The 24,311-nt window shown below is 56.5% G+C and overlaps 9 protein-coding genes across 9 annotated transcripts; 4 read left to right on the forward strand and 5 right to left on the reverse strand.

Annotated features, from left to right (window-relative positions):
* Positions 1-830: 830 nt before the first annotated feature.
* Positions 831-7,270, forward strand: N657DRAFT_670332 (Sec63-domain-containing protein; the record flags this gene model as incomplete). The annotated part of the gene is made up of 2 exons (XM_062795535.1): positions 831-6,807; positions 7,244-7,270. Exons 1-2 carry the CDS (start codon positions 1,018-1,020, stop codon positions 7,268-7,270), a joined length of 5,817 nt encoding a protein of 1,938 aa, XP_062650023.1. The 5' UTR covers positions 831-1,017.
* A 35-nt stretch (positions 7,271-7,305) lies between these two features.
* N657DRAFT_300121 (uncharacterized protein) lies at positions 7,306-8,166 on the reverse strand. Its single transcript, XM_062786680.1, has one exon. It carries the CDS (start codon positions 8,006-8,008, stop codon positions 7,556-7,558), a length of 453 nt encoding a protein of 150 aa, XP_062650024.1. The 5' UTR covers positions 8,009-8,166; the 3' UTR covers positions 7,306-7,555.
* N657DRAFT_300125 (DUF625-domain-containing protein) lies at positions 8,167-11,574 on the reverse strand. Its single transcript, XM_062786681.1, has 5 exons — positions 11,307-11,574; positions 11,091-11,205; positions 10,939-11,017; positions 9,507-10,876; positions 8,167-9,452 (listed from the first exon to the last, which is right to left on the reverse strand). Exons 1-5 carry the CDS (start codon positions 11,424-11,426, stop codon positions 8,326-8,328), a joined length of 2,811 nt encoding a protein of 936 aa, XP_062650025.1. The 5' UTR covers positions 11,427-11,574; the 3' UTR covers positions 8,167-8,325.
* A 3,048-nt stretch (positions 11,575-14,622) lies between these two features.
* Positions 14,623-15,374, reverse strand: N657DRAFT_300210 (uncharacterized protein). The gene has a single exon (XM_062786685.1). It carries the CDS (start codon positions 15,226-15,228, stop codon positions 14,734-14,736), a length of 495 nt encoding a protein of 164 aa, XP_062650026.1. The 5' UTR covers positions 15,229-15,374; the 3' UTR covers positions 14,623-14,733.
* N657DRAFT_300209 (uncharacterized protein) lies at positions 15,375-15,954 on the forward strand. The gene has a single exon (XM_062786684.1). The coding sequence runs from the start codon at positions 15,522-15,524 to the stop codon at positions 15,822-15,824; it is 303 nt and encodes a 100-aa protein (XP_062650027.1). The 5' UTR covers positions 15,375-15,521; the 3' UTR covers positions 15,825-15,954.
* On the forward strand, positions 15,658-17,560 carry N657DRAFT_300150 (uncharacterized protein). Its single transcript, XM_062786682.1, has one exon. It carries the CDS (start codon positions 16,086-16,088, stop codon positions 17,457-17,459), a length of 1,374 nt encoding a protein of 457 aa, XP_062650028.1. The 5' UTR covers positions 15,658-16,085; the 3' UTR covers positions 17,460-17,560.
* On the reverse strand, positions 17,561-18,114 carry N657DRAFT_300151 (uncharacterized protein). Its single transcript, XM_062786683.1, has one exon. The coding sequence runs from the start codon at positions 17,986-17,988 to the stop codon at positions 17,662-17,664; it is 327 nt and encodes a 108-aa protein (XP_062650029.1). The 5' UTR covers positions 17,989-18,114; the 3' UTR covers positions 17,561-17,661.
* Positions 18,115-20,198: 2,084 nt separating this feature from the next.
* N657DRAFT_568343 (glycosyltransferase family 2 protein) lies at positions 20,199-21,680 on the forward strand (the record flags this gene model as incomplete). Its single annotated transcript, XM_062788577.1, has 3 exons — positions 20,199-20,330; positions 20,390-21,193; positions 21,279-21,680. 3 exons carry the CDS (start codon positions 20,199-20,201, stop codon positions 21,678-21,680), a joined length of 1,338 nt encoding a protein of 445 aa, XP_062650030.1.
* A 349-nt stretch (positions 21,681-22,029) lies between these two features.
* On the reverse strand, positions 22,030-24,068 carry N657DRAFT_643045 (SE-domain-containing protein). Its single transcript, XM_062792463.1, has one exon. It carries the CDS (start codon positions 23,701-23,703, stop codon positions 22,183-22,185), a length of 1,521 nt encoding a protein of 506 aa, XP_062650031.1. The 5' UTR covers positions 23,704-24,068; the 3' UTR covers positions 22,030-22,182.
* Between the last annotated feature and the right edge of the window lie 243 nt (positions 24,069-24,311).

Here is a 24,311-nt window from a genome sequence, read left to right on the forward strand (position 1 = left end):
CTTTGACTTTCCAGTCCTTTGAAGCAATTGCGAATTCTGTTGCAGGCCTCCTCGACTAGCAGGCTAGGAGACAGTAGAATACTTAGCTGTGTGGTGCCGCCAATGACCAAAGCTAAGGACCTGGCCAGCTATAGAGATATGCTCGCAGAGAGACCAATATAGGACTCTCGATAGATAGGAGAACAACGAGAAAGGGCTTGCAAAGAAGGTAATTAGGTAACTACTACACTCTGGGAAGCTCCTAGAGTATAGGCTAGCTGCATGGCTAGAACTAGGCTGGTTTGAAAACTAAGCTAGTTCGATGGCCTAGTTAGCTATCTACGCCTTTCTTTCATTATAGTGAGTGGATTCAGAACTTTAGACTAGTATAGAGGAGATAGCGGTATAGGAATAATGATAATATTATTATTATTATTATTAACGTTATCATTAATATTAATAGTAAAGCAGATAGCGTATATATAGATAGAGAAATTAATTAGCTTAACTTAAAAATATATCGGTATAGAAATTGCTAGGAGAATAACTCTATAGACTAAGGGTTTTAGTAGAGCTAAATAATATAAGTAGTTAGCTTTCTTAATTTAGTAGTGAGGCTTGTATCGCGCTAAGGTTTGAAACCTCGGTGGAGGTGTATTTCACCGTCTTCTTTAGAACATTTGCTGACATAATTACATACCTGGGCACATGTACTCATACTTCTCCACTGGTGAATTGGAGCATAGTTTGTGGGTCCTCGTTAGACTGCAGACTTTCTGCGGTTGCAGTGGCACTTGCTGGGCTGACTCAGATGAAGCAGGTGCTTCCACATGTAACTGACAGCTTTCCATACCTACCTTGAGTAGCGCCTTCATCTGCGAATCTGATCTCCTCTCAGTAGTCTGTCTGTCTGTCTTTGATCCGACTGATGTTTCGATTTTAAGCCTAAGGCAATCTTGCATCTTCAAACCTTCGGAACATCCATCAGTCAAATCATCAAACGGAATACATCCGCACACGCATAGACAAGCGACAACAATGGCGGGGTCATCGTCACCCGGGACTTGCTCCAGCATTGTGGAATGGCGTGCCCAGGCAGAGGCCATGATGTCCGCGGTCGCCGGCTTGCAAACCACCTCCCGCACAGTTGACATACCAGACGACTCAGACTGGGACGACGACGAGATTGACAGGGCATACGAACCCCGGGACGGGCCCCGCGATGTCTGGGATTTCATCTTGGATGACGAGTTGGACGACATCAACTTTGACAGCGGCGACCTGTTTGACGGCGTGGATGGAGAAGCGTCCGCTGCTTTTGATGTGCACTGGCTAGCAGCACGATGCGCCGACATCGCCTCGCGGAAATCAGGTCTCTCTCCGAGTGCGTTGCAGGATCAGATCATAGAAATTCTCGGCTCCAGCAGGCCTGAGGGCGAACTCCAATCGCAGTTGACGGACTTGGTGGGATTCGATGACCTGGACTTCATCATCGACCTGGCGTCTCATAGGGCTGAGATTGTCGCCTCCGCGGCATCAGAGAGTCTTCGTGACGAGCAGACCGGCCAGGCTCCACGACTGTTGACCAAGGCTCAGAGGCAAGAGGCTCTCCGGCGCAGAGATCTTGAACACAAGGCCATGCCCCTCGCCGCATCGCGCGAGAAAGAGGAGGACTACCCACATGTCTACAAGACATACAGCGCCGGCAACACCCTGAGCCACACCGGTTCCCGATATAAGCTGCCCGTCGGGAGCCAGAGGTTGGAGTTTGAGAAGTACGAAGAGTACGTGGTTCCCGCGGGGAAACCGGGCACACTCTGGCCGGGCCAGAAGCTGGTCAAGATATCCGACATGGACGGGCTGTGCAGGAACACCTTCAAGGGGTACAAGACGCTCAACCGCATGCAGAGTATGGTGTATCCCGTGGCCTACAAGACGAGCGAGAACATGCTCATCTGCGCTCCGACTGGTGCGGGTAAAACCGACGCCGCCATGCTGACCATCCTCCACACCATTGGCCAATACCTGACGCCGAACCCCTTCGAAGACCACCTGGCCACAGACTTTGCCGTCCAGGCCGAGGACTTCAAGATTGTCTACGTCGCGCCAATGAAGGCGCTGGCCGCCGAGATTACAGACAAACTCGGCAGGCGACTGGCCTGGCTGGGGCTGCGTTGCCGCGAGTACACGGGCGATATGCACCTGACCAAGTCTGAAATTGTCCAGACACAGGTCATTGTTACCACCCCCGAGAAGTGGGATGTCGTGACAAGAAAAGGGACTGGCGACACCGAGTTGGTGCAGAAGGTCCGCTTGCTCATCATTGACGAAGTGCACATGCTCCACGACGAGCGAGGTGCCGTGTTGGAGTCGCTGGTGGCCAGGACTCAGCGGCAAGTCGAGAGCACTCAATCCCTGATTCGCATTGTCGGTCTCAGCGCCACGCTTCCCAACTATGTGGATGTGGCCGAATTCCTGGGAGTCAACAAGAAGGCAGGTCTGTTTTACTTTGATGCCTCCTTCAGGCCGGTTCCGCTTGAGCAACACTTCATTGGCGTCAAAGGGAAGCCGAACAGCAAACAGTCCCGCGACAACATCGACGAGGTGGCCTTTGAGAAGGTCCGCGAGATGCTGGAACAGGATCACCAGGTCATGGTCTTTGTTCATTCCCGGCGAGACACTCAGGCAACTGCCAAAATGCTCTACGAGAAGGCCACGGACCAAGCCTGTGTCGGCCTGTTCGACCCCAGCCTGCATGAGAAGTATGAGCTCGCTATGAAGGATATCAAGTCTTCCAAAGCCCGTGAGATCAGGGAGCTCGTGCCCAAGGGCCTGGGCATCCACCACGCTGGTATGGCTCGGTCAGACAGGAACCTCATGGAGCGTCTCTTTTCCGAGGGCGTCATCAAGGTGCTCTGCTGTACCGCCACGCTGGCTTGGGGCGTCAACTTGCCCGCCGCTGCGGTTGTCATCAAAGGGACGCAAGTCTACAGCGCCCAGGACGGCAAGTTTGTCGACCTTGGTATTCTCGATGTGCTGCAGATCTTCGGCCGCGCAGGTCGCCCGCAGTTCGAGGACGTCGGTATCGGCATGATCTGCACCACTCACGACAAGCTTGCCCACTACCTGACAGCCGTGACGGACCAGCTTCCCATCGAATCCAGATTCTCCGCTAAGCTTGTCGACAACCTGAATGCCGAGATTGCGCTCGGCACCGTCAACTCAATATCCGACGCTGTAAAGTGGATCGGATATTCGTATCTCTTTGTTCGTATGAAGAGAAAACCAATGGCATACGGCATCGAGTGGTCCGAGTTTGACAACGACCGCTCCTTGATCCAGAGACGGCGCCAGTTGGCCATCCAGGCGGCGAGGACGCTCCAACAAAGCCAGATGATCATCTTCAACGAGCCTACCGAGGAGCTGCGCAGCAAGGACATTGGCAGGATTGCCAGCCAGTACTATATCCAGCACACCAGCATCCAGATCTTCAACTCGCTGATGAAACCCAATTCCGAAGAGAAGGATATCCTGATGATGATCGCCATGAGCGGCGAATTCGACAACATCCAGTCAAGGAACAACGAGGCCAACGAGCTGACCAGCATGAGGAAGAACAGCCATTTCGTGCCTTACGAAATCAAAGGCGGCATCGACCAGCCGCAGACTAAAACCAACATCCTCCTCCAGGCCTATATTTCGAGAGCGCAGCCAGATGACTTTGCGCTGACCAATGACTTGAACTACGTCGCTCAGCAGGCCGGGCGTATCTGCAGGGCTCTGTTCATGATTGCCCTGAATCGGCGATGGGGCTACCAGTGTCTTGTTCTGCTGACCATGGCCAAGTCTATCGAGAAGCGCATCTGGGCTTTCCAGCACCCCTTCCACCAGTTCGACCTGCCGAAGCCTGTTCTGAATAACTTGGATGCGAAAGACTCACTTGCGATCGAGTCCATGAGAGAGATGGAGCCTGCGGAGATTGGAAACTTGGTTAACAACTACCGGATGGGCACCAAGATCGCGAAGCTCCTCGACAACTTTCCGACGTTGAGCGTTGAGGCCGAAATCGCGCCCCTGAATCGCGATGTCTTGAGGATCAAGCTCTTTGTCACTCCTGATTTCCGGTGGAACGATCACCTGCACGGTACATCTGAGTCGTACTACATCTGGGTTGAAAACTCCGATACTTCCGAAATCTACCATCATGAGTACTTCATTCTTAACAGGAGGAAGCTGCATGATGACCATGAGCTCAACTTCACGATCCCCCTGTCCGATCCTCTCCCCAATCAGATCTACGTGAGGGCCGTCTCTGACCGCTGGCTCGGCGCAGAGACGGTGACTCCTGTCTCGTTCCAGCACCTCATCCGCCCAGACACGGAGAGCGTTTACACGGATCTCCTGAACCTGCAGCCGCTGCCCATCTCAGCGCTCAAGAACCAAGCGCTGGAAGATATTTATGCCCAGCGCTTCCAGTTCTTCAACCCGATGCAAACCCAGCTGTTCCACACGCTGTATCACCGGCCGGTTAATGTCCTCCTTGGCTCGCCGACGGGCAGTGGCAAGACTGTTGCCGCTGAGCTGGCCATGTGGTGGGCCTTCCGCGAACGGCCTGGCTCCAAGGTGGTGTACATTGCGCCCATGAAGGCGCTGGTTCGCGAGCGCGTCAAAGACTGGGGCGCTCGTCTGGCAAAACCGTTGGGCTTGAGGCTGGTCGAGTTGACGGGTGACAACACGCCGGACACGCGAACGATCCAAGACGCCGACATCATCATCACGACGCCCGAGAAGTGGGACGGTATCTCACGTAGCTGGCAGACAAGAGGCTACGTCCGGAAGGTCAGCCTCGTCATTATTGATGAGATCCACCTTTTGGCCGGAGACCGTGGCCCGATTTTGGAGATCATTGTCTCGCGTATGAATTACATTGCATCATCTACCAAGAACGCGGTCCGCCTCCTGGGCATGTCGACGGCTTGCGCCAACGCTACTGATTTAGGCAACTGGCTAGGCGTCAAGGACGAAGGGCTGTTCAATTTCCGGCACTCGGTCCGCCCTGTACCTTTGGAGCTCTACATCGACGGCTTTCCGGAGGTCAGGGGCTTCTGTCCCCTGATGCAGTCGATGAACCGGCCGACCTTCCTGGCCATCCTGAACCACAGTCCGGAGAAACCCGTCATTGTCTTTGTTCCGTCCCGTCGCCAGACCCGTCTCACGGCCAAGGACCTCATCAACCTCTGCGGCATGGAGGACAATCCGAGGCGGTTCCTCAACATGGACGAGGACGACCTGCAGCTAAACCTCTCGCGGGTCAAGGATGAAGCGCTCAAGGAGGCCATCAGTTTCGGTATTGGGCTGCATCACGCCGGTCTAGTCGAGTCGGATCGTCAGCTTGCAGAGGAGCTCTTTCTGAACAACAAGATACAGATTCTCATTGCCACCAGCACTCTTGCTTGGGGTGTGAATCTGCCAGCGCACCTTGTCATCGTTAAGGGAACGCAATATTACGACGCCAAAATTGAGGCATACAAGGACATGGACTTGACCGACGTGCTGCAGATGCTGGGTCGTGCGGGTCGTCCGCAGTTCGATAACTCTGGTGTTGCTCGCATCTTCACTCAGGACTCCAAGAAGGACTTTTACAAGCACTTCCTGCATACAGGCTTTCCGGTTGAATCGTCACTCCACACTGTTCTTGACAATCACTTGTGCGCTGAAATCTGCGCCGAAACCATTGTCACAAAGCAGGATGCGCTCGACTACCTGACTTGGACCTTCTTTTTCCGCCGTCTACACAAGAACCCGTCCTACTACGGTCTTGAAATCTCGGCAGAGGAGCACAATTCGACTGTTGCCCAGCAGCTGGCCAACGAGTTCATGATTTCCATGGTCGATTCCTCGTTGAACGAGCTCGTCGACTCGAAATGCGTCGAAGTCTACCCCAACGGCGACGTCGACCCAACGCCGCTCGGCAAGATCATGAGCTACTACTACCTCTCCCACAAAACCATCCGCCACCTCGTCCGCAAAGCCAAGCCGCAAGCCTCCTTCCTCGATGCCCTCTCCTGGATGTGCCGCGCCACCGAGTACGACGAACTGCCGGTTCGCCACAACGAGGACCTCATCAACGCCGAGCTCTCCCGCAACCTCACCTTCCCGGGCACCGCTTTTGGCCTGCCCATGTGGGATCCGCATGTCAAGGCCTTCTTGCTCCTGCAAGCGCACATGTCGCGCATCGGCCTACCCATCACCGACTACGTCGGCGACCAGACCAGTGTGCTCGACCAGGCCATCCGCATCATCCAGGCCAGTATCGACGTCATGGCCGAGCTGGGTCACCTCAGCTCCATGCTCCAATTCGTCCGCCTCCTGCAGTGCGTCAAATCCGCCCGCTGGCCTGACGACAACCCGGCCACGATCCTCCCTGGCGTGGACGACTACTCTTCCTCCTCCTCTTCTCAAAAGGAGAAGCAGCATACCCCGCTCAAGGACATCGCCAAATTCACCACCTCGCAACACCAGCAATCCCTCCACAAGCTGGCCCGCGACCTGGGCGTGCCGCACTCTCAGACCGCGCGGTTTGCCAAAGCGGCTGCCTGTCTCCCCGATCTGAGCGTGTCGGTAGACGACGTCAAAACGGGCTCGCTCGCGGTTTCGCTGAGGCGCCTCAACCCGGTCGCGGAGCGCGAGGCAAGGATCTACGCCCCGCGTTTTCCCAAGCCCCAGACCGAGGGGTGGTTTGTCGTGGTGTGTGATGCGGCCAAGGACGAGGTGCTTGCTGTCAAGAGGGTTGGGTGGAGGCCCGGTGGTGGTGGTGGCAATGGTGGTGTAAGTAAGAATGAGGGCAGGAGGGCGGTGGTGGAGGTTGGGGAGAGGCCGAGTGCCAGGGCCGTGGTCAGGGTGTCTGTTGAAGGGGAGCAAGGGAGAACGGTGGATGTGCTGGTTTTGAGTGATGGGTATGTGGGCATGGAGTGGGAGGTGCGAGGGGTGGAGTTGCCGGGTTCGCCGAAGGTGGAGTTGGGCGTGGTGGAGAAGAAGGAGGGCGGCGGGTGGTCTGGGGAGGGGGAGAGGGCATAAGTTGGGCTAGTTGGGAGAGTGTGGACTCTAGGGAGTTCATGATGTATAAAGCTAGACATCTGTCTCATGGAGTTGGAGAAAGATACCGGACCGGCTGATCGCTTGGGGCTTCGATGGCACGGTTACGTTATGACAAACATAAAAGAATAATCCCTGAGCGTGTTCGCTTCTATAGACTCAACTGCAGTCTGCTGTCGGCTACGAATATCCCTGAGGTCTGGAAGTGGGTTGGACTTCAGCAGTCAAAGTCAAGATCGAGTACTCTTCTTCTTCGAGTCCGTCTTCAAGACGATTGCTACAAGCACGAGTTCTTCCATGGCATAATCTCTACGCGGAGCGGTGGGTTAAGCCATGTTGATGACGTCTCAACCTATGCCAACACAGCGCCGCCTTGGTCGCTTCCCCATGAATTTGGTGTAAATCATAAGCGCAGCGGGCCTCTTGCATTGCGCTTTCTTCCATCGACCTGTGTGTCATGAAAAATCATTATCTAGATCCCCTACTCCCAGAACCAGAAAAATCCTGTCGGGCTGACCATACCAAACCGACGAGCCTGAGGTAGGTGGGGGTAGAAGGAGTGGTGGTATGGTGGGTTGGGCCGAGACGGGCTGGTTAGGTAGTAAATACCGAGATGAAGACAAAGCGGAAGTAGAAAAGGTAAAGAACACAGGCGAAATAAAACACAGAAAAGCAGCCAAATCCTTGGGGGATACAAATGTGAGATGAATGATATGTAGTAAGGCCCCGCCTGCCACCGTCCGCATAACCGTCCAACCGATCTAGCCCGCCCCATTCCTCTCCTTGTCCAGCCGGACGGAGGGTAGAACAAACCACAACCAAAACCGCGAACCGTAATAGCCGGGGTCCAGAGGAAAGAGGACCCAATGATCAAGACAAACACAATCGCCCCGGCTCCTCTTCCCAGCCAAACACACCGCCAACGCCTTCCCATACTCCCTAAATCCGTAGTTTTGCCGCGGAAACCAGCCCCGTTGCCGTTGGGAAACTTGAGTGAAAATAGCGAGAGTGAATGTAATAACTCCCTAGAAATAGGACATTACCCGTCATGTGTGCGAGGCAAGCCGTGAGGGTACCGTTAAGAGCAAGGAAGGATAAGGGTAAGCCCGGCAAGGGAAAGGCGCATTTGACAGGTAACTTCGAGGGGAAGGTATTCCCACAAGCCGGTGTACGACAACACGTGACTCGTCAAAACGTTGTCGCCCCGTGTGAGAGACAGACAACAACCAACCCAAGAAAGCCTCAACTCCCTCACGCCCCTCCTCCTCCCCCTCTCCCTTCTTCCCCAACCTCAACACCTTCTGTCCCCTTCCCCCCAGCAACAGCCGTTTTCACCGCAGACGCGATGCTAATCGAGATCTTCTTGGCCCCACCACCTCCAGCTCCCCCACCAGCACCACCGTGCACCCCACCGTAACCACCCTGCCCCTGGCCAGAAAAGCTCCTCTTCTTCCTAAGTAGTACGGTGGACCCGACCGACCCGACCGACGAGTTAGACGCGGCACTGCTGCTGTTCCGCCGCTTGTGCTGCTGTGTCAGCTTGTCCAGTGCGTCGTCGTCCTCGTCTTCTTCGCGGCGGCGTTTCTCTGACAGGCGTTCGGGCGGTGGTGTGGAATTTGCTGCTGCTGCTGCGGCTGCGGCAGCCGCCGCGGCGGTTGCTGCGGAGATCGATGATGACGTCGAGGGCGACCGGGACGGAGGAGATGCGGGCGTGCCGTTTGCTGGGGTAGGGTTACCGGATGTGGTTGTTGTGGACGGAGACTGGGGCAGGCCGTCTGGCTGGGAGGGATCTGTTGTTGTGGCACGGACCAGAGGCGGCGATTCGGCGGGCGTCATGACGGTGTCGTTTTCGTCCGTTTCGTCGTCATCCGAGTTGTACTCGACAAGCGGTTTCGACAGAGAGCGCAGTTCTTCCAAGGTTAGTTGCTGGGTGGCGGTGGGGTCGTCCTCGTCGTCCGACGTGTTCCAGTAATCTTCCTGCGCCTGATCGACGGTGAGATGCTCAATCATTCCCTGCGCCGCGCCGTTCGGTGGGCGAGCCCGGCCCAATTCATCCTCCGACTCGAAGTAAGGGTCGATATTCGTGGTGAAGCCCTGAGTCTGATCGTAGCGGTTGAGGATCTCGTTGAAAATATCGATGTAGGCGAGAGCCATCACCTTTTCACGGTAATTCTCCACCATCTGCTTGATGAGCTCTTTCGTATTGTCCTTAAGAATCAGCACGAAGAGCTCAAGAGAAGCGGATGATAGGAGGTTGTCCCGCGGAAGGGTCCGCAGCAGGACGTTGAGGATCGGGCCAAGCACCTGCTTATCGACCATGTGCTTGATGTAGAACTCGTCCTGCATTACCACGAGATGGCGGAAGAAGCGAATCGCAACTGCAAACACGGGTTAGCTCAAACCAGAAGTAGACAACCATTCGCTTGACATACCAAGCTGCAGGTGCTTCTCCTTGCAGGCCAGCAGCTGCACGAAGCGCGAAGCTATGTTATTGGTAAAGACAAAGAATTTGCTCCGGTGGTGATGTCGCTGGATATAGAAGCAGAGGATGTCATTCAAGTAATTGAACACCCCTTCCTCTGACGGACTGAACTTCATCTCAACGCGCTTCTCGAGGTCCAAAAGCGGCCGAAACAGCCTGACAGCCGAGCACTCATAGAAGTGTGACAGAAAAACATCCTGTTGGGGGTCGATACCGGGGTGTGCCCTCAGCCTTGGCTGGCCAGCGATGAACTCTCCCCTAGCTTCTTGCTGCTGCACGGGAGGCGGACATGGGTCGAGTAACACTTTGAGCGCTTCGGCAATCTGTGACTTGACACCTAGGTCTACCTCCACAAGGAGGAGATCAACTAGAGTATCCGTTAGTGGTGGCAGCCGCTTCTGGATCTGCTCGTAGATTGTTTGCCGAACCAGGGACGGGTCGTGGTCGATCATGGACACCAGGACGTCCGTCGCACCAACCCTCACCGACACGTCGCGATGGCGCATGCCGAAGTTGATAGCGGGTAGAAGCCCCTCCTTGAGGAAGTGCATGTACAACCCCTGACGGGCGGGAGGCTGGAGGTTCTTTGCTATAGCGCAGCATTGCTGGATGAATAGAACCGCCTCCTTTTTCCGCAGTGGCTGTTCGTGCGCGTCGTGGAAGATGGCGAAGAGATCATGCATGAACCCGGGCGTAGTGTGGAGATGCTGGACGATGTCGACCTGGTTGAAGAAAATGAGCGAGTTGAGAACCGAGAAGGTCGGGTCGTCGAGGATCCTGGCTAGCACAACGTCCTTAAGATACTGCAGCCGATACGTGATGTGGATCTTGCGGCGGACCTGCTCGTCCTGGATCCTCACCACCTCCTTGTACCGGCCCTGGTTGTTCAACCACTGCCGGTGGTTCGCCTTGTGGCTCGGAAAATCAGGGTCGTACTCCAGGGCGCCCACAACTCCTAGAACACAGTCGTCCGAAACAGCGTGCTCTATGATACTGGTGTCGTTCAGAAGAAGCACCGTCTTCATGATGTTGCATAGCTTGTGAAGATCCGGGAGACTTTCAAGATCCTCAGCCATCTCCACCAAAGGAATCAGCTTGCTGATGTAGTCCTCGGCCATGATGGTCTTCGCAAGCGCGTCGCGGCCGGTGGGCGATTGCGACAGGTTTCGGATCGCCGCGTCCAACTCATGTAATGACGCCAAATCGGCGGGCGGGAGCTGGATCGAAGGCGGCATTTCCATGGTCAAATCATCCGAAAGGCTGTCGTCTGGGCCGGCTGTACCGCCCTGGAAGGTTTGCTGGACTCCATCGATGAATCTCCTATGCAGAGACCGTTAGACAACGACATGTTTGACACGTTGGCTTCACAGAGGCCGACATACCAGATGGCACCACAGCCTTCAGCTTCCTGAAAGCTCAGCGCCATATCCACGCCGTTATCGGTCCATACTATCAGGGTTTCTGCAACAGAAAGACGTTAGACACAAGACGCATGGAGAGACCCCAAATCCAAGCTGCAAGGGGTCACACGTGCCTTGCTGTTTCTGAAAGCCATCGTCCTTGACTATCTTAGTTTCCAGCAGCCGACGGTTGGGCTGGTCCTCGGACTCAACAACCACGTGGGGCTCTTTCGGCTGGCCTTCTTCCACCTGCAGGATGTGCCAGCGCAGGCGGGGGTCAGCAAAGCGAACCGTGAACGAGTATCCCGCGATCAGCGAGGCGCAGAAGCGCAAATGCAACGGGGACGTACCGGCACCCAACAGGCGTAGCAAAAGCCCGTGCCGCGGTCGAACCAGTCATTGTGACGCAGCTCGTAGACCTTGACGCGCCGCTTGTCCGTGGGTTGATGAGGCACGGGCTGTGCCATCATCAGCGGTTCGGGCGCCGCCTCGGGGACAACGCGACTGTCTGGATTCAATAGCGGTAATGGTGCAGCAGCGTCGAGTTGATGGGGCGAAAGCGACAAGTCAGGCTCGGCCGGGCTAAGCAGGACGAGAGCCGCCAGTGTTTCGGGAGGATGCGCGTTCCCGAGTGGGAAGCGCGTTGTTTCGGAAAGAGCGCGCGGGGAGGGGACTGGATGCGGTGTGGGGTCGGTCGCTGTGGTTGATCACTGTGCGATGTCAAGGAGTGAGGAATCCGATGTTGAAGGTCCCGGTCAAGGGACTCGTCAGGTTTCGAAATAGCGCGATAAGAAGCGAGACCTGGCCAGGCACAAGAGCGCGTGCTCACTAACGATCAATTGCCGAGCTAAGTCAGTTTCATCTGAAAGCGATGGTCTGGCGCCTGGCGACGGGTGGCGCAAAGTCAATCTTGCGATGGCTCTTTGCCGAACGATGAATCGGGCGGATGAAAATCGTTCGGGTCCCGATGCTGCTGCAGGGCCCAAGGCGGCGATGGAGAGGGCGGGCGGAGTGCGTGATCGCTGGGTTGCCGGCAAGCCCTGAAGTGGCCTAGCGGCAAGCAAGCTCTGCGCGCTAAGCCAGAAATAAGCGCGCACTGATGTCACAACGCCACCCCGCCGAGCACCGGGACCCCACTAACCGGCTCATCTCCGAACAAATCTGGGCATCTGGGCATGCCGTCTTCTCTTGTGTCTTCTTTCAGTCTTCATTCGGCACAGTCAAAACCCATCCCCGTCATCCCACTACTCGCCGGCCTGGGCTGCAACTCGGCCAACGCACTCGACTGCGCATCTTGCGGCCGACCCGGCCTTCTACGGCGGTCGCGGGCCCCAGTTCCCCTCCTCGACCTCGATACAGTGGCATACCCCGCCTTTTTCTTGTCATCAAACTCCTTCTTGAACCATTATACAACAAAGGCACGCAATAAGCTCAAGTGTCGCCTCTAACATTGGGTCAAATTTCGGGTTCCATGACTCGCATTCTAAACTGGCAACAAAGATCCAGCAAGCCTGCCAGGCCCCGGAAGGACTCGGCTTCGAATGGCCCTGAGTCCCCCCCATGGGCATGCAAGAACGAAACCGTATGCGATTTTCTGTACTGTGTTAGACACATTGAACACTCATGAGATTTCAGTGTCCGTTATTAGAGAAGCCCGCGTAAAGCAGGCATGGTCAAGCGTCAAAGCGCAGATGTCGAGATGTGCTCTTCATAGTCAAAGAGGTCGTCTGACTGCAAGCAGCTTTGATGTCGCACGAGTACTCCGTAGCGTGGCACTTGAGGGCAATTCTATTTCACTAAGTCAGGTAAGGTAGCATATCCCAGCTAGGGTAGGTACTCACTGCACTCGGAACAAACGCCCCGAGCCAACCTGCAGCCAGCCAGCCCCATATCCTGGTTGACGGGATGCCGGTGGATTGTGGATGAAGACCGTCGGGGGATACCCGATTACGTGTGGCAGTAGTGTACTGTAGAGTTCAACCTACACGTAGACTCTACTGTGTAGATCCCGCAAGGGCGTCGTTTTAGCCCTCATCCATTAGTCTTTGCCAGGGACGTCAAGAAGCATCCCAAGCCACTGCACTCAGAGAGGCGCCAGCCGTACCATGCCGCTTACGTAAATGCGCCTGTCCACCGGTCTACGCCTAGGAGGTGTATGCGATGATCGCACACGTCGAATTTCCAGATGTGTTGACCGACTTCTTGACATATACAAGTATCTACCTCACCTCACGAAAGGGCGGTGGATGGCTGGGTATCCCACGTTGCCATGTGCGGTCGTCTCGATGTTGGGCGGCGCCAATCCCGCCAACAACATCAGCTCGCAGATAACACAAAGTTTCTTCCGTTCGAAAGAACTCTCTGTATGTGGTGCAAATGCTGTAAACAGGATCATCTGGAGATGTCACTACCCGAAACCCGAGTCTATATAAGACTGCCCCTTTGACACCTCTTAAGAAAAGCTCGGTTCATGTTGGTTGTCCGAAGCCATCAAGCTGATCAGACTACTACTAACTTACCTTGAGTATTGGTCGGTAGTTGTCAGCTCTGGTTTCTTTCCCAGACGGACGCTATGTAGCCGGTCTGTGGCTGATACTGGATCTGTCACTTCAGTAGATAACTGACATGCACTTCCCACACCGCACTTCGTTCAGGTACAGTAACTATGCGTGATCAGTAGACCGATCTGTGTTGTTTGAGAGTGTGAGATAACGTCCCCATGTCGATGTCGGACACAGAGGTCCAATTACAGTCCAGTCAGCCATGTCGACTTCTATCAACCATCCAATTATCAGGCCCCACTCATCAATCATGTCCGACCCTGCCGTCGAGAACAGGGGTCGATCGGCCAAGAGCGCATGATCGGCATGGCGGCAGCTCAAGAGTCAACAGCGTGCTTGTTTTCCCTGTCTTTTTTTACCATGCGCTGTCCGACTTCTCGTCCAACCCACTGCACCCAGCCATACGATGCAAGTCTCGGGAGGAAAACGGTCAACTCGAGATGCGGCGGTCACCCTGTCTGTTGACAATGTCGCCCAAGCAACCTACCAGGTGAGAGAAACGGAACAGTTTATGACCACAGAAAGACGTGCAAAGTTGGTGATGAAAGCTCGTGGCGGTTCTCGATTCTTTCGTTCCAGGCTTCTGCTGCTCGCAAGCGGCTAGCGCAGCCACTCAATTCAGATTAGCGCATATCGCGGCTTTTTATCACACCGCATCCATCATGATCCATGCAATGTCGTTCCCGGCACCGATAGGAGCCATGTCAGAGGGCTGGGCCTGGGCGGCGCTATTGAATTCACCATGGCACATCGAGGGCCGAGCAGGATTTTATGGATTTCGGGCATCAAGCGACCGTCATCTCCGGAAGTCTTTTTTGTTCGCTTCTGGGCGCTGGTGGATGAAGTAAGATTACCCCAGCACAGGAATGGAAGTGCCATCTCACGACGCCTAGACGCTGTCGATTGTGTTGGTTCGACTTATATGTTTGAAATAGGTGGACAAACTTGCAGTCCTAACAAAACGCTGTCTAGGCAAAGTACCGCAGTAAGTTAAGTCCAACGGCCTCGTCAGGCTACGCAACCATCTCGGGAGGCGTCCGGCACATGGATGGGCCGACTGTGATCGTCCATGCCCCTTGCTGGCCCGGCACGGTCCTTGACGTCGACCGCCCTTGTCCCTGCCAAGTGGTGCGGCTGGGACATGGTGGGCTAGTATGGGTTTTGCCAAGGTGGGCCGCCCCTCTCTGTGTCGCAACCTCCGTTCTGCATTTCCAGGTTACCGGACCCGGTCGAGTAGGCGCAGGCTCAGCGCCTGCAATTGTCGAGTCACACGTCGGCCGCGATCTGCGCTAATGGTATAGGCCTTTCCAGCGAGCCCGGCGGCGATCGCGCCAAGATCCATTGTCCATTGCGAGCCGCTCTGGCGGTAAGGCGCGTTATCGCATTGAGGAGTTCCCAGGTATGCGATATACCTGGACGTCCATGGAGCAATACGAGGGGGCCCGCTTTTTCGTTTCTTGCCTGCGGCATGCGTGGCTCCACGCAAACCAGGGAATGGCCAGCCTGAGATGGAATGCTTGTGGGGCTGCATCTTTCTCATCCTCGATGATGAGACAGTGACGGGGACAGCATGAACGTCTGGGATCCGCAGCCGCGAGACCGCCATGTCGCATTGCCGATCAGCTGTTTTCTTCTTGCACGGATCGCAGGTTGTGCGCGGGAGATCGGCTTTGGTTGGTTGCATTTGGTGGTCAAGAGCGAACCGTCCCATAACCCGCGTCCTTCGGTGCTGCGAGTTATCTTGTCGTCCATTGTGTCAGCAAAGCCATGCATGGCATGGCCGGGTTGCAGCTAGGGTGCTCTGGGCTTGGAGCTGAAGTTGGATCCGAACTTTCATACATCCTTCCAGTCCCAGCTTGTCACAGTCGGGCAGTATCAGCGAACCCCCGCGTGGCTGCTTTCGCCACCCCTGCTTGCTGCCGCAGAGCCCATGTTCGGATGTTCCAGTCCAACCACAACCACATATTCCACAGTTGAGGGCTGAAGGATGCATTGGTCTAGTGGATGCTCGGGTCTCCTTGGCGATTCATAAAATGCTGCCGTGGCCGCCGCAGCCTCTTTCGAGAACCAAGGCCCCAGTTTCCATCCTCTGACATTGCCTCCGTACCTTCTGATCTTCTCATCAGTGTCCTCTCGCTTTCCGTTCTCGGCTCAAGGTGGCATTCAGAGATATTCCCGCCGTCTCCAGTCCTCCAATTCGACCTCGTTCCCAAATCTACCAGCTGCTTTTATTGCTTTCGCCTGCCGTCTCCAGTCGGTGTGGCTCAGCTGGAAATCCTTGTCTTGTCCTCCGAAACCCCAATATAGCCAGCTTTCAAGCCACTCGCTACTCCGTACCACCTGCCGGCCCATGCACCCCAACTCGATTTAATATATTTATACGCACTGCGAGCCCAACCGACGGCCCGTCCATTGATCAGGTGCCCCCCTGATCTCCGCAGCATTCGAACTGCAGCATCGTGTGTCGCCGACGATCACCACCAGCCAGACTCTGCTGCCGAGCGGATCCCGGTCTGCTGATTTGGCCTGTACATCTCGTCTGGCGCGGAAGACACAGGACGAACAGCCATGTCGGTTTTCTCGATGATCAAGCGGGGCCGGCAGGCTGCCAAGGAGCACAAAGCCGAGCTGGCCAAGAAGCAGCAGGAAGAGGCCCAGAAGGCGCCCTACAAGCACATACCGAGGCATGCTGCCATCGACGCCATGTCAGGCGGTCCGGCGGGGTGGAGGGAAAACGACAGGGTCAGGATCGTGGAGCAGAACCGGAGGCGCAGCGCGATGACGGCCAGTGGCATGAACATGAGCGGCATCATCGCGCCGGTGCATGCGGGCCTTCCCCGGGTCCAGAGCGCCCTCTCACACGTCTCGTATCCGTCCGCCTACGCGAGCCCCATCGTTCAGGTACCGCGGACCTACAGCTACAGCAGCATGCCGGCCGGGTGGATCCCGCATGGACGGGAGATGAGCTACAGCCCCATCGACATGGGGTCCGTTTCGGTGAAGGGCAAGGAGGTGGAGAGGATCATGGACTCGTCCCGCACAAGTCGGTCGTCGAGCAAGGTGTCGGCGGGGAGGATCCCGCTTGTGCCGGGAGGCACGTCGGTGGTAGGGGATTCTGCGTCCTCGCCCGTGGAGAGCTCCAGCAACTCGACGAGTTCGCAGGACGATTTGGAAATGAAGCCGGTGGTCAGGCACAGTGTCGCAGTCCCTATCGCCCCCTCCAGCACCACCACCGCCAACAGATCAAACAAGACGACGAGCGAGACCGAGAGCGTTCACAGGTTGCACCCCGGTCGTTCGCGCAGAGTCTCGGACCCCAACCAGTCCGCAGCGGCGTCCCGCAGCTCCCTCGCCGCCGGCATCCCTCCTGTTCCAGCGCTGCCACCTATGCAGTTCGGCACCGCCATAACCACTCCCGACACATTCCCGTCCGCTACGTCGAGTGCCAGCTCCGTCACCATGGTCCCCGTTGGATCCAGCGCGTCGCTCGCTGCCAAGGCAGCTGCAACGCCGGCGGTGCTCAAGGAAGAGGCGGTGGAGGCTCCTCACCGGGTAGACATCGTCACAGCAGAGCGACCCATCGAAGAAGAGGTTGCAGCTGTGAAAACCCCCTCCTCTGCAGACTCGCCCACGAAGAAGGGCCGGAGGACATCCAAGATGACGCGCTTCACCGAGCTCGAGCCGATCCGGTCCCACACCACGGGAGCAGACGAAGAAAAGAAGCGGGCCACCTCCACGGTGACGGTGCTCCCGACCGACTTTGACGAGTCGGCTCTGCCGGCGCCGAAGGAGTTTGTCCTGTCCGCGTCCGCGCCGCCGCCCCCGACGTCTTCCAAGCCGGGCAAGCTCTCCAAGAGCGCCGCTGCTGCGTCGGGCGGGAAGCTGGTTAAGAAGAACCGCTGGTCGCTACGGAGCAGCAAGAGCGCAGCCGTGGCCGTGTGAGATGGTGTCTCGGACCGCGCTGGCGTTTTTTTCTTTCTTTTTCTTTTCTTTAGGCATCGGTGTTGTGGGATTTGGAATACATGCCAGCTAGCCTTGCATTTCCTTTGTTGTTTTCCGAGCGGCAGTCGGCCATCGGCTGTCACGAGGCAACCCCCGCGCAGGGGTTGTTGTCTACTCTTGTTGATTATTGGCGTTGGACGTTTTAAGCGACATGGAGCGTTTGGGTTTCTTCCTCTTTAGTCTTATCCTTTTTCTTTCTGTCTTTCTTAATGACGACGGCAATCAAATCTTTGGCTATGCTCCAGGAAACAAGGGGTAGCATCAGCGATATGAGACGCAAATTAGATTTGGGTTGGAAACATTGTGGGATGGGCGGATTTGGGTGATGCATTTTGGACAATGCTTGGATCGCCTCGGAGGGCCTATCGGAAGGGCTATCTACAGTACGAGATAGTTTGTTCGTTTGTGGATAGTTCTGACTCGCCGTATGAGAGGAATATACCTCGGCTTTGACGACGTTCAGGCTCATTCACGCATGGCAGTTTCACTCATTCTCCTCCCTCCATGGTTGACCTCTGACAGTTCCATTATTCGCATTAGGAAGCATTCTGCCCGTCTTACCTAACCGGCTGGTCTCTCGCCATGCTCATGGCTGAGAAACCATGGGTATTCCGCTGCAGCAGATCCCACCGCGGCACCTAACTAAGGCTGTAAGACTACGGATATGTCCCACTCCTGCCCTGTTGGGCTTGAGTCAATGTCTCGCCAAGCCTCCAATCGATGCAGAAAGATGCAGGATTTGGGCTGACGGTGTTTGTAACCGAGCCAATTGAGCCAACAGCTTTCGGACGCATGCGTCGTTTGTTGGTTGCCAGTCTGACGATATTGAAGGATCTTCGGGCAAATGGACCAGGCGGCCGGGACGTTGGGTGCTTCGGGCTCCAAGGCTTGCTTTCTTTCGTCTCTTCCCTCCCGCCCATGCAACAGGGTCATGCTTCGAAAAATTACCTCGAACATATCTGCTTGAAGGTCAGAGCAGGGCAAAAGGGGGGCTTCTACTACCGGGTAGTGCTCGGATTGTTCCTTGTTTCAGAGCTGCTGTCAGAGCCGGAATTCTGAGTGGTCCAGTACGCTAACGCTATCACGGAGCTTGATGCCGGAAGGAGCTTAGGTACGGAGGGTATTCGGGCGAAAAGCAGATACCGTATGCGTACCTATCATGGAACCCGCTTGTGGTTGGAGCTTGAGCCGCAGCCTTTGGTTTCAAGCAGGCGGGAGAAAAGCGGTTGTAGATTACAGGACACGGGCTTCTATCTCCGCTTCCTCACGACATGTGGACTGATCTGTTCGTCCGGGACTGGGACGGGACAGCGGGTTGATCTGGCGAGTGGGCGTACGTGTATAAAACAACCACTTCGAGTGATTAGTGCCTGGGGAAGTTATTAGCGAAGATCGACGCAAGGAAAAGCCCATTTTCCAGCCCTCACTGTGGCGGCCAGCCCTGCGGTTGACACACCCGCTCCGGTGGATCCCAGATTCCGGGCCTGAGACCCGGGCACCTGGTGTTGACTCCGACACACATCCGGGCCAGCTCCGGCAGGCTGGAATCCTACACAGTGATGGCCTCCCCCTGTCATGTGTAATAAGTCAGTGTGAAGCAGGTATGGAGTACTACGCAGGCCATTATTGTCTCGGATGAGGGATGCTCATGCTCAGCACCCCGCTGCATTCGCGGTGGTGTACCCAGAATGGACGACGGAAGAAGGTGTAAGATGCAGGGGGTCATCGTCACTGACGCAATCGCAAAATTGATTGAAAAGGTGTAGCTGTTACCAATTCTCTGATCGCGGAAATGCACTCGCAAACAGTCTACATGTACCCCGTCCTCGCCTCAATTGATACATGCATCCCCACCCCAGTACACGAACACTTACCTCCTCCGTACAAGGACTTGTTCGCAAGTGTCTGCGTACATTCATGGTGTCCATCGGATCCTGCCTGGAGTGACCATCTCAATTCTGCCGAGAGAAGTTGAGGTTCCATTGTGAGCAAGGCTTGGCTGACTGGTCGTCCCATAGCAGTCAAGAGCAATGGGTAGCATTGTCCTGCCCTTCCCCGCAGACCCTGCAGATGTAAGGCTCTGGTTCTGGATCTCATCTGAGGGAGGGCAGCCGGAATATCGGATTAGGCGCAATACCGGTATGCCTCTTCTGCATATACAGTAGGTGCTTGGAGGCTGACTGGGGCTACCTGGATGTCATGGGTGGGCGCAACTGACCACTGCGTAACACCCTCAAAAGAGGGACCGTGGTTCGAACTGTCTAGTCAAATCAGGAATTGCGCACATGAACCTCACACTTTCACGATCCGTGACACCAATTCATATCTGCAGTTCATGGAGCTGGATTCTGGGTTTCAGGAGAGTGGGGACGGATCGGGCCCATCTGATCCTCGGAGCGCGCCAAGAATAACAAGGGTAACTAAATTACCACACTCCGTACGGAGTAACTTATCTGATTTGCTAGCCTTGCACGCCACGTTGCGAATTCCCAAGCTAACGCCTGCTCGTGTTGATCACCGCATTTCGCAGCCTTGCCAGCTGTCAGAACAACAAACCTACACCAGGTCTGGCCAGCTGTGCGATCAGCAGTGGCCATATCTCAATGACTTCCTCGCTCATGTTCGAATCTCGTTGATTTCAGTGGCCCACTCTCTCCTCCGCTCTTTCACCCGCCAACAATGGCGGCGTCCGAGGGGCTTCTCGGTTCCCTGGAACGGCTGGCCTGGCTCCTGTGGGAAACCGCCTGGGAAAGACCATTCTACTTTTTCCTGACGTTCATTCTTCCGCTCCTTGGACTCGCAATATTTGGTGTAAGACTACTCTACATGTCCGTCCCTTATGTCCAATCTGCTAACATTGGTTGCCCCAGGTCTACATCCTCCTTCACCTCATCGCCCCTAAACCTAGACTGCCCCTGCCCTCCGAAAAGACATACATCACCACAAATTCCGATGGCAGTATTAACACTCCGCGACCCCTCCCGTGCTGGTACGACCGCTGGCACGCCGAGGGCCTACTCAGCCAGGAGTACCCAACCATTCCCCCGGGCTTCCCCGTTCCCGACCAGGCCGCAATCGAACCGGCCGAGGTGGAAGTGAGCGTCGTGATTCCGGCATTCAACGAGGAAGCTCGTATTGTCCCCGCCCTAGAAGAGATGGTGGAATACCTAGATCAACAGTTTGGTCGGCCCAACAGCCAGTTCCTCCAGCCGGAAAGACAAGAGAGGTCCGCGCAGAAAGGGGGCAAGAAGGGCAAACGCGCTACGACACCGCATCGCCTGGTCTTCAAGCCCGACTCCCCAACGTCCGCTTCCCGACCTGGCGCGCTACCGTCACCGCCGGCAGAACCATCGGGGTACGAGATTCTCATCATCGACGACGGCAGTCGCGACCGCACCGTCGAAGTGGCCCTGTCCTTCTCTCGCAAACACAAGCTGCACGACATCTTGCGGGTGGTCAAGCTGGAAAGGAACCGTGGCAAGGGCGGTGCCGTCATCCATGGCCTGCGCCACGTGCGCGGCAAATACGCCCTTTTCGCCGACGCCGACGGCGCCAGCCGGTTCAGCGACCTCGGTCGGCTGATTGAGGGCTGCGAGGATGTCGTGGACGGCTCGAACCGCGGCGTGGCGATTGGGAGCCGAGCGCACCTCGTCGACAGTGAGGCCGTTGTCAAGGTAAACCATTCAAGTCCCCCTCCCCGCTTCGCCCTCTTCTCACCCCTGGTGTCATAAACTGACCAAGGAAAAAAAACCAACCCAGCGCGCCGCAATCCGCAACTTCCTCATGCGCTCCTTCCACTTCGTCCTCATGATCCTCACGCCGCCCGCCACCTCTCGCATCCGCGACACGCAGTGCGGATTCAAGCTCTTCTCGCGCGCCGCGCTGCCGCACATTGTGCCCTACATGCACATGGAGGGCTGGATCTTCGACATTGAGATGCTGATGCTGGCCGAGTCGGCGCCCGCCACGCCCGTGCTGGCCAGCGACGGCTCCGTCATTGGTACCAGCTACGGCATCAAGGTGGCCGAGGTGCCCGTCGGCTGGCGCGAGGTCGACGGCAGCAAGATGAGCCTGGTGCAGGACAGTTTCAGGATGGCCATCGGGCTAGCGGTGCTGAGGGCCAGCTGGATGTTTGGGGTGTATCGGCGGCGGTTAACATGACCTGTCTGTGTTTGGGTAGGGAGATGCAGAGGAATCGAGTGATACAGTTGGTTGGAAATAGAGGTCCCGAGGGCATCTTCCAATAAGACTGACCGTGTGTTAGCTCTTGCAAGAGAGTTACTTGCTTAGATGCCAAAATAAGCAATGCACACACACACACCTTAGTGCTTGGTGAACGCTGTGAAGTCTATGCTGCAGCATTCGATTGCTGCCACTTCGCGCTGTAGCGTCTTGCTATGGGAACCTTGCAGGTTTTCCTTCTAGTGGAGGCTGTCAAATCTGTCCAGTGCCGGGTAAGGGAGACACTCCCATGCCCCTGAATAGGTCGATAATATCACAGCCCAGCTCTATGTCCAAACGTCTCTCATTATTACCATTACCAATATCTACATCCCCTGAAGGCTACTCGGGCACAAATCCATAACAATACACGAAATCTTACTTTGTCTATGTCCCCTGGTATCCCGAACGAAAGCTAAACGGCCGCGCTTCACAAAAGGGCTCACCGCAGTTCCGTGCCAAAAACGGGCAAGAACACGACGCACGCCTTCCACAATATCATCACAGACTGCACCAGCGCGACTGGCAGCATCAGCACGCCCAGCCCGTTCCCGCGCCCGCACACGTCGAGTATGCTCAGCCAGATGGCCAGAAAGGCCACACTAAAAAAATGATACGCCAGCGTCAGCGGCCGCCTCAGGAGTCCGCCCAGCAGCGCCACGGGCTCGTCGGTCCACCCGCGCTGGAAATACCGGAAGCAACCTCGCTGCAGCGCGCGCAGCTGCCAGTCGTCGGCGGCGAAGAGGCTGTAGAGCGCTTGTGCCAGGACGTTGATGATACTCGTCAGCTCCTTGCGGCGCCAGTGGAACGAGGCCATGGCGCGGTGCACGGCCGCGTGGTCAGCCAGCGAGGGGACGCGGGACGGGTCGAGCAGGGACGAGAGCAGGAGCGCGTCGTTGAAGGCGACTGTCATGCCGCCTCCTGTCAGCGGGTGGCGCATGTTGTGGGCGTCGCCGAGGAGGATGACGCCCGGATGGCGGGTCTGTTTTTGGGACGGGAGCCATGAGTTGGGCATGCTCCTGGGGATTTTGCCGTCGGCGAGGGCGGCGTAGACGCTGGGCTGGACGTGCGGGGGAAGAGAGGGGACGACAAAGTTGGTGATGTAGCCGCGCACGCCGCCGGCGGCGGGGGAGGCGCCCGGATGGTCGATGGGCACGTCGATGAGCGCGCGGGTTTCGTGGGTGCCAATTTGGTAGAGCAGGGCGAGACATTGGTCGTCGATGACGACGTGGCCGTGGTTGGCTGGCGGAAAGGGGCAGTCGATAAGTTCGAGGGCGTAGAATTTGGATCGGACGATGGGCGTGGTGCCAAGGAGTTCCTTGCGGAAGGTAGAAGCATAACCGTCGGCGATAATGGTCAGCTGGCCGAAGAAGCAGTCGGGGGTTTTTGTGCCGGTGGCTGGGTCCTTGGTCCGGGTCTGTACGCCTAGCACGGCATCGCTGTGCTGGCCCTTGATGGTCGCGGTGACTTCGGTCTCGAACACGCTGATGTTGGGGTGCGCCATGCATGCCCTGCGCAGCTGCATGATAAGCCTCCCATGATGGAAACTCCTCCCCTCAGGCCTGGGCAACGGCTTCGTATGCCCATTCGCAACCTCCTTACTGCCCGCCCCGACAACCACGCCTCCATCAACTTTCAGCGGCGGATACGCGAATGAAATCTCCTCCCCCCGGAAGAGCACATGGTACCCGTAGCATGGAATGGCATCGATGTCCTCGAGACAGTGTCCCAGCCCCAACTTTCTCAGCGCTTCGACGCCGCCCGGCTGCAGCAGCTCGCCGACGATGCGGTCTGGCTCGTGCATCCTCCGCTCGAGCAGAATGACGCTACGCCCCTGGTTGGCGAGGGAGAAAGCGATCGCACACCCAAATACGCCGGCCCCAACCACAACGACGTCGGCCTCGTGGTGTTTCTCCCGCCGCTCCAGGTTGCGCGCCGCCGGGGAATCGGCCGCGCCCGCCATGACTGATTGAGTGTATGAGGTACGGTGCGTGTGTTCGTTGGCTTGGATGTTGGGTATCCGGCACGGGGATTGTGTCGAGGTCAAGAATTGCGAGGAAGGGAGACAGTCAATCAGCCGGTCGTCGACCAATGCTGGAAGTTCGGATCAAGCGGGTTGGTGAGCGATCGTGGGATGTGCAACCAAAATCCAAAATCGCGGGCAACTGGGCGTGGGGGGCGAGAAACCGGGCTTTAGTCGAGGATCTGCCGTCCTTTTAGCAGCCACTGAATTGATGGGTCGTCAGTCACCTGGCCGCTGTGGAATCCTCGGGGATTTGTTTTCCGTGACTTCCCCGTCAAGACTCGGACAGTGAGGTGAGAATGAAATTATTCGAGACCGATCTCTCGCTGGGATCGTCCCATGCGGCAGGCACCGCGTGCAATGCGGGTGCTGGCGGGCCAATCAGAGGTAAGTCGCAGGGGTCAATTGCGTTGCTGCGCTTGACCGCAGACTTCACATGTCAGGCGATGCGGACAGGGGCTGAGACTGTTCAGCGGCAGCCCCACGGCTGCAGAGTAAGGTATTGTACCTTAGCTAGCTCCCTGATATCCCCAGGAGCTGAGAGCCAT

The sequence above is a fragment of the Parathielavia appendiculata genome (genome assembly GCF_033297405.1).
Source record: "Parathielavia appendiculata strain CBS 731.68 unplaced genomic scaffold N657scaffold_3, whole genome shotgun sequence".
NCBI lineage: Eukaryota > Fungi > Ascomycota > Sordariomycetes > Sordariales > Chaetomiaceae > Parathielavia > Parathielavia appendiculata.

Coding starts and splice junctions, on each gene's coding strand:
- N657DRAFT_300125 (XM_062786681.1), bottom strand. CDS start 11,426: ATGATGGCACAGCCCGTGCCTCATCAACCCACGGACAAGCGGCGCGTC. Junction 11,206..11,306: donor GCTACGCCTGTTGGGTGCCG/GTACGTCCCCGT, acceptor CACATCCTGCAG/GTGGAAGAAGGCCAGCCGAA. Junction 10,877..10,938: donor GAAGGCTGTGGTGCCATCTG/GTATGTCGGCCT, acceptor GTCTCTGCATAG/GAGATTCATCGATGGAGTCC.
- N657DRAFT_300209 (XM_062786684.1), top strand. CDS start 15,522: ATGCTCGGGTCTCCTTGGCGATTCATAAAATGCTGCCGTGGCCGCCGC.
- N657DRAFT_300121 (XM_062786680.1), bottom strand. CDS start 8,008: ATGGGAAGGCGTTGGCGGTGTGTTTGGCTGGGAAGAGGAGCCGGGGCG.
- N657DRAFT_300210 (XM_062786685.1), bottom strand. CDS start 15,228: ATGGGACGGTTCGCTCTTGACCACCAAATGCAACCAACCAAAGCCGAT.
- N657DRAFT_643045 (XM_062792463.1), bottom strand. CDS start 23,703: ATGGCGGGCGCGGCCGATTCCCCGGCGGCGCGCAACCTGGAGCGGCGG.
- N657DRAFT_300151 (XM_062786683.1), bottom strand. CDS start 17,988: ATGAGCCTGAACGTCGTCAAAGCCGAGGTATATTCCTCTCATACGGCG.
- N657DRAFT_300150 (XM_062786682.1), top strand. CDS start 16,086: ATGTCGGTTTTCTCGATGATCAAGCGGGGCCGGCAGGCTGCCAAGGAG.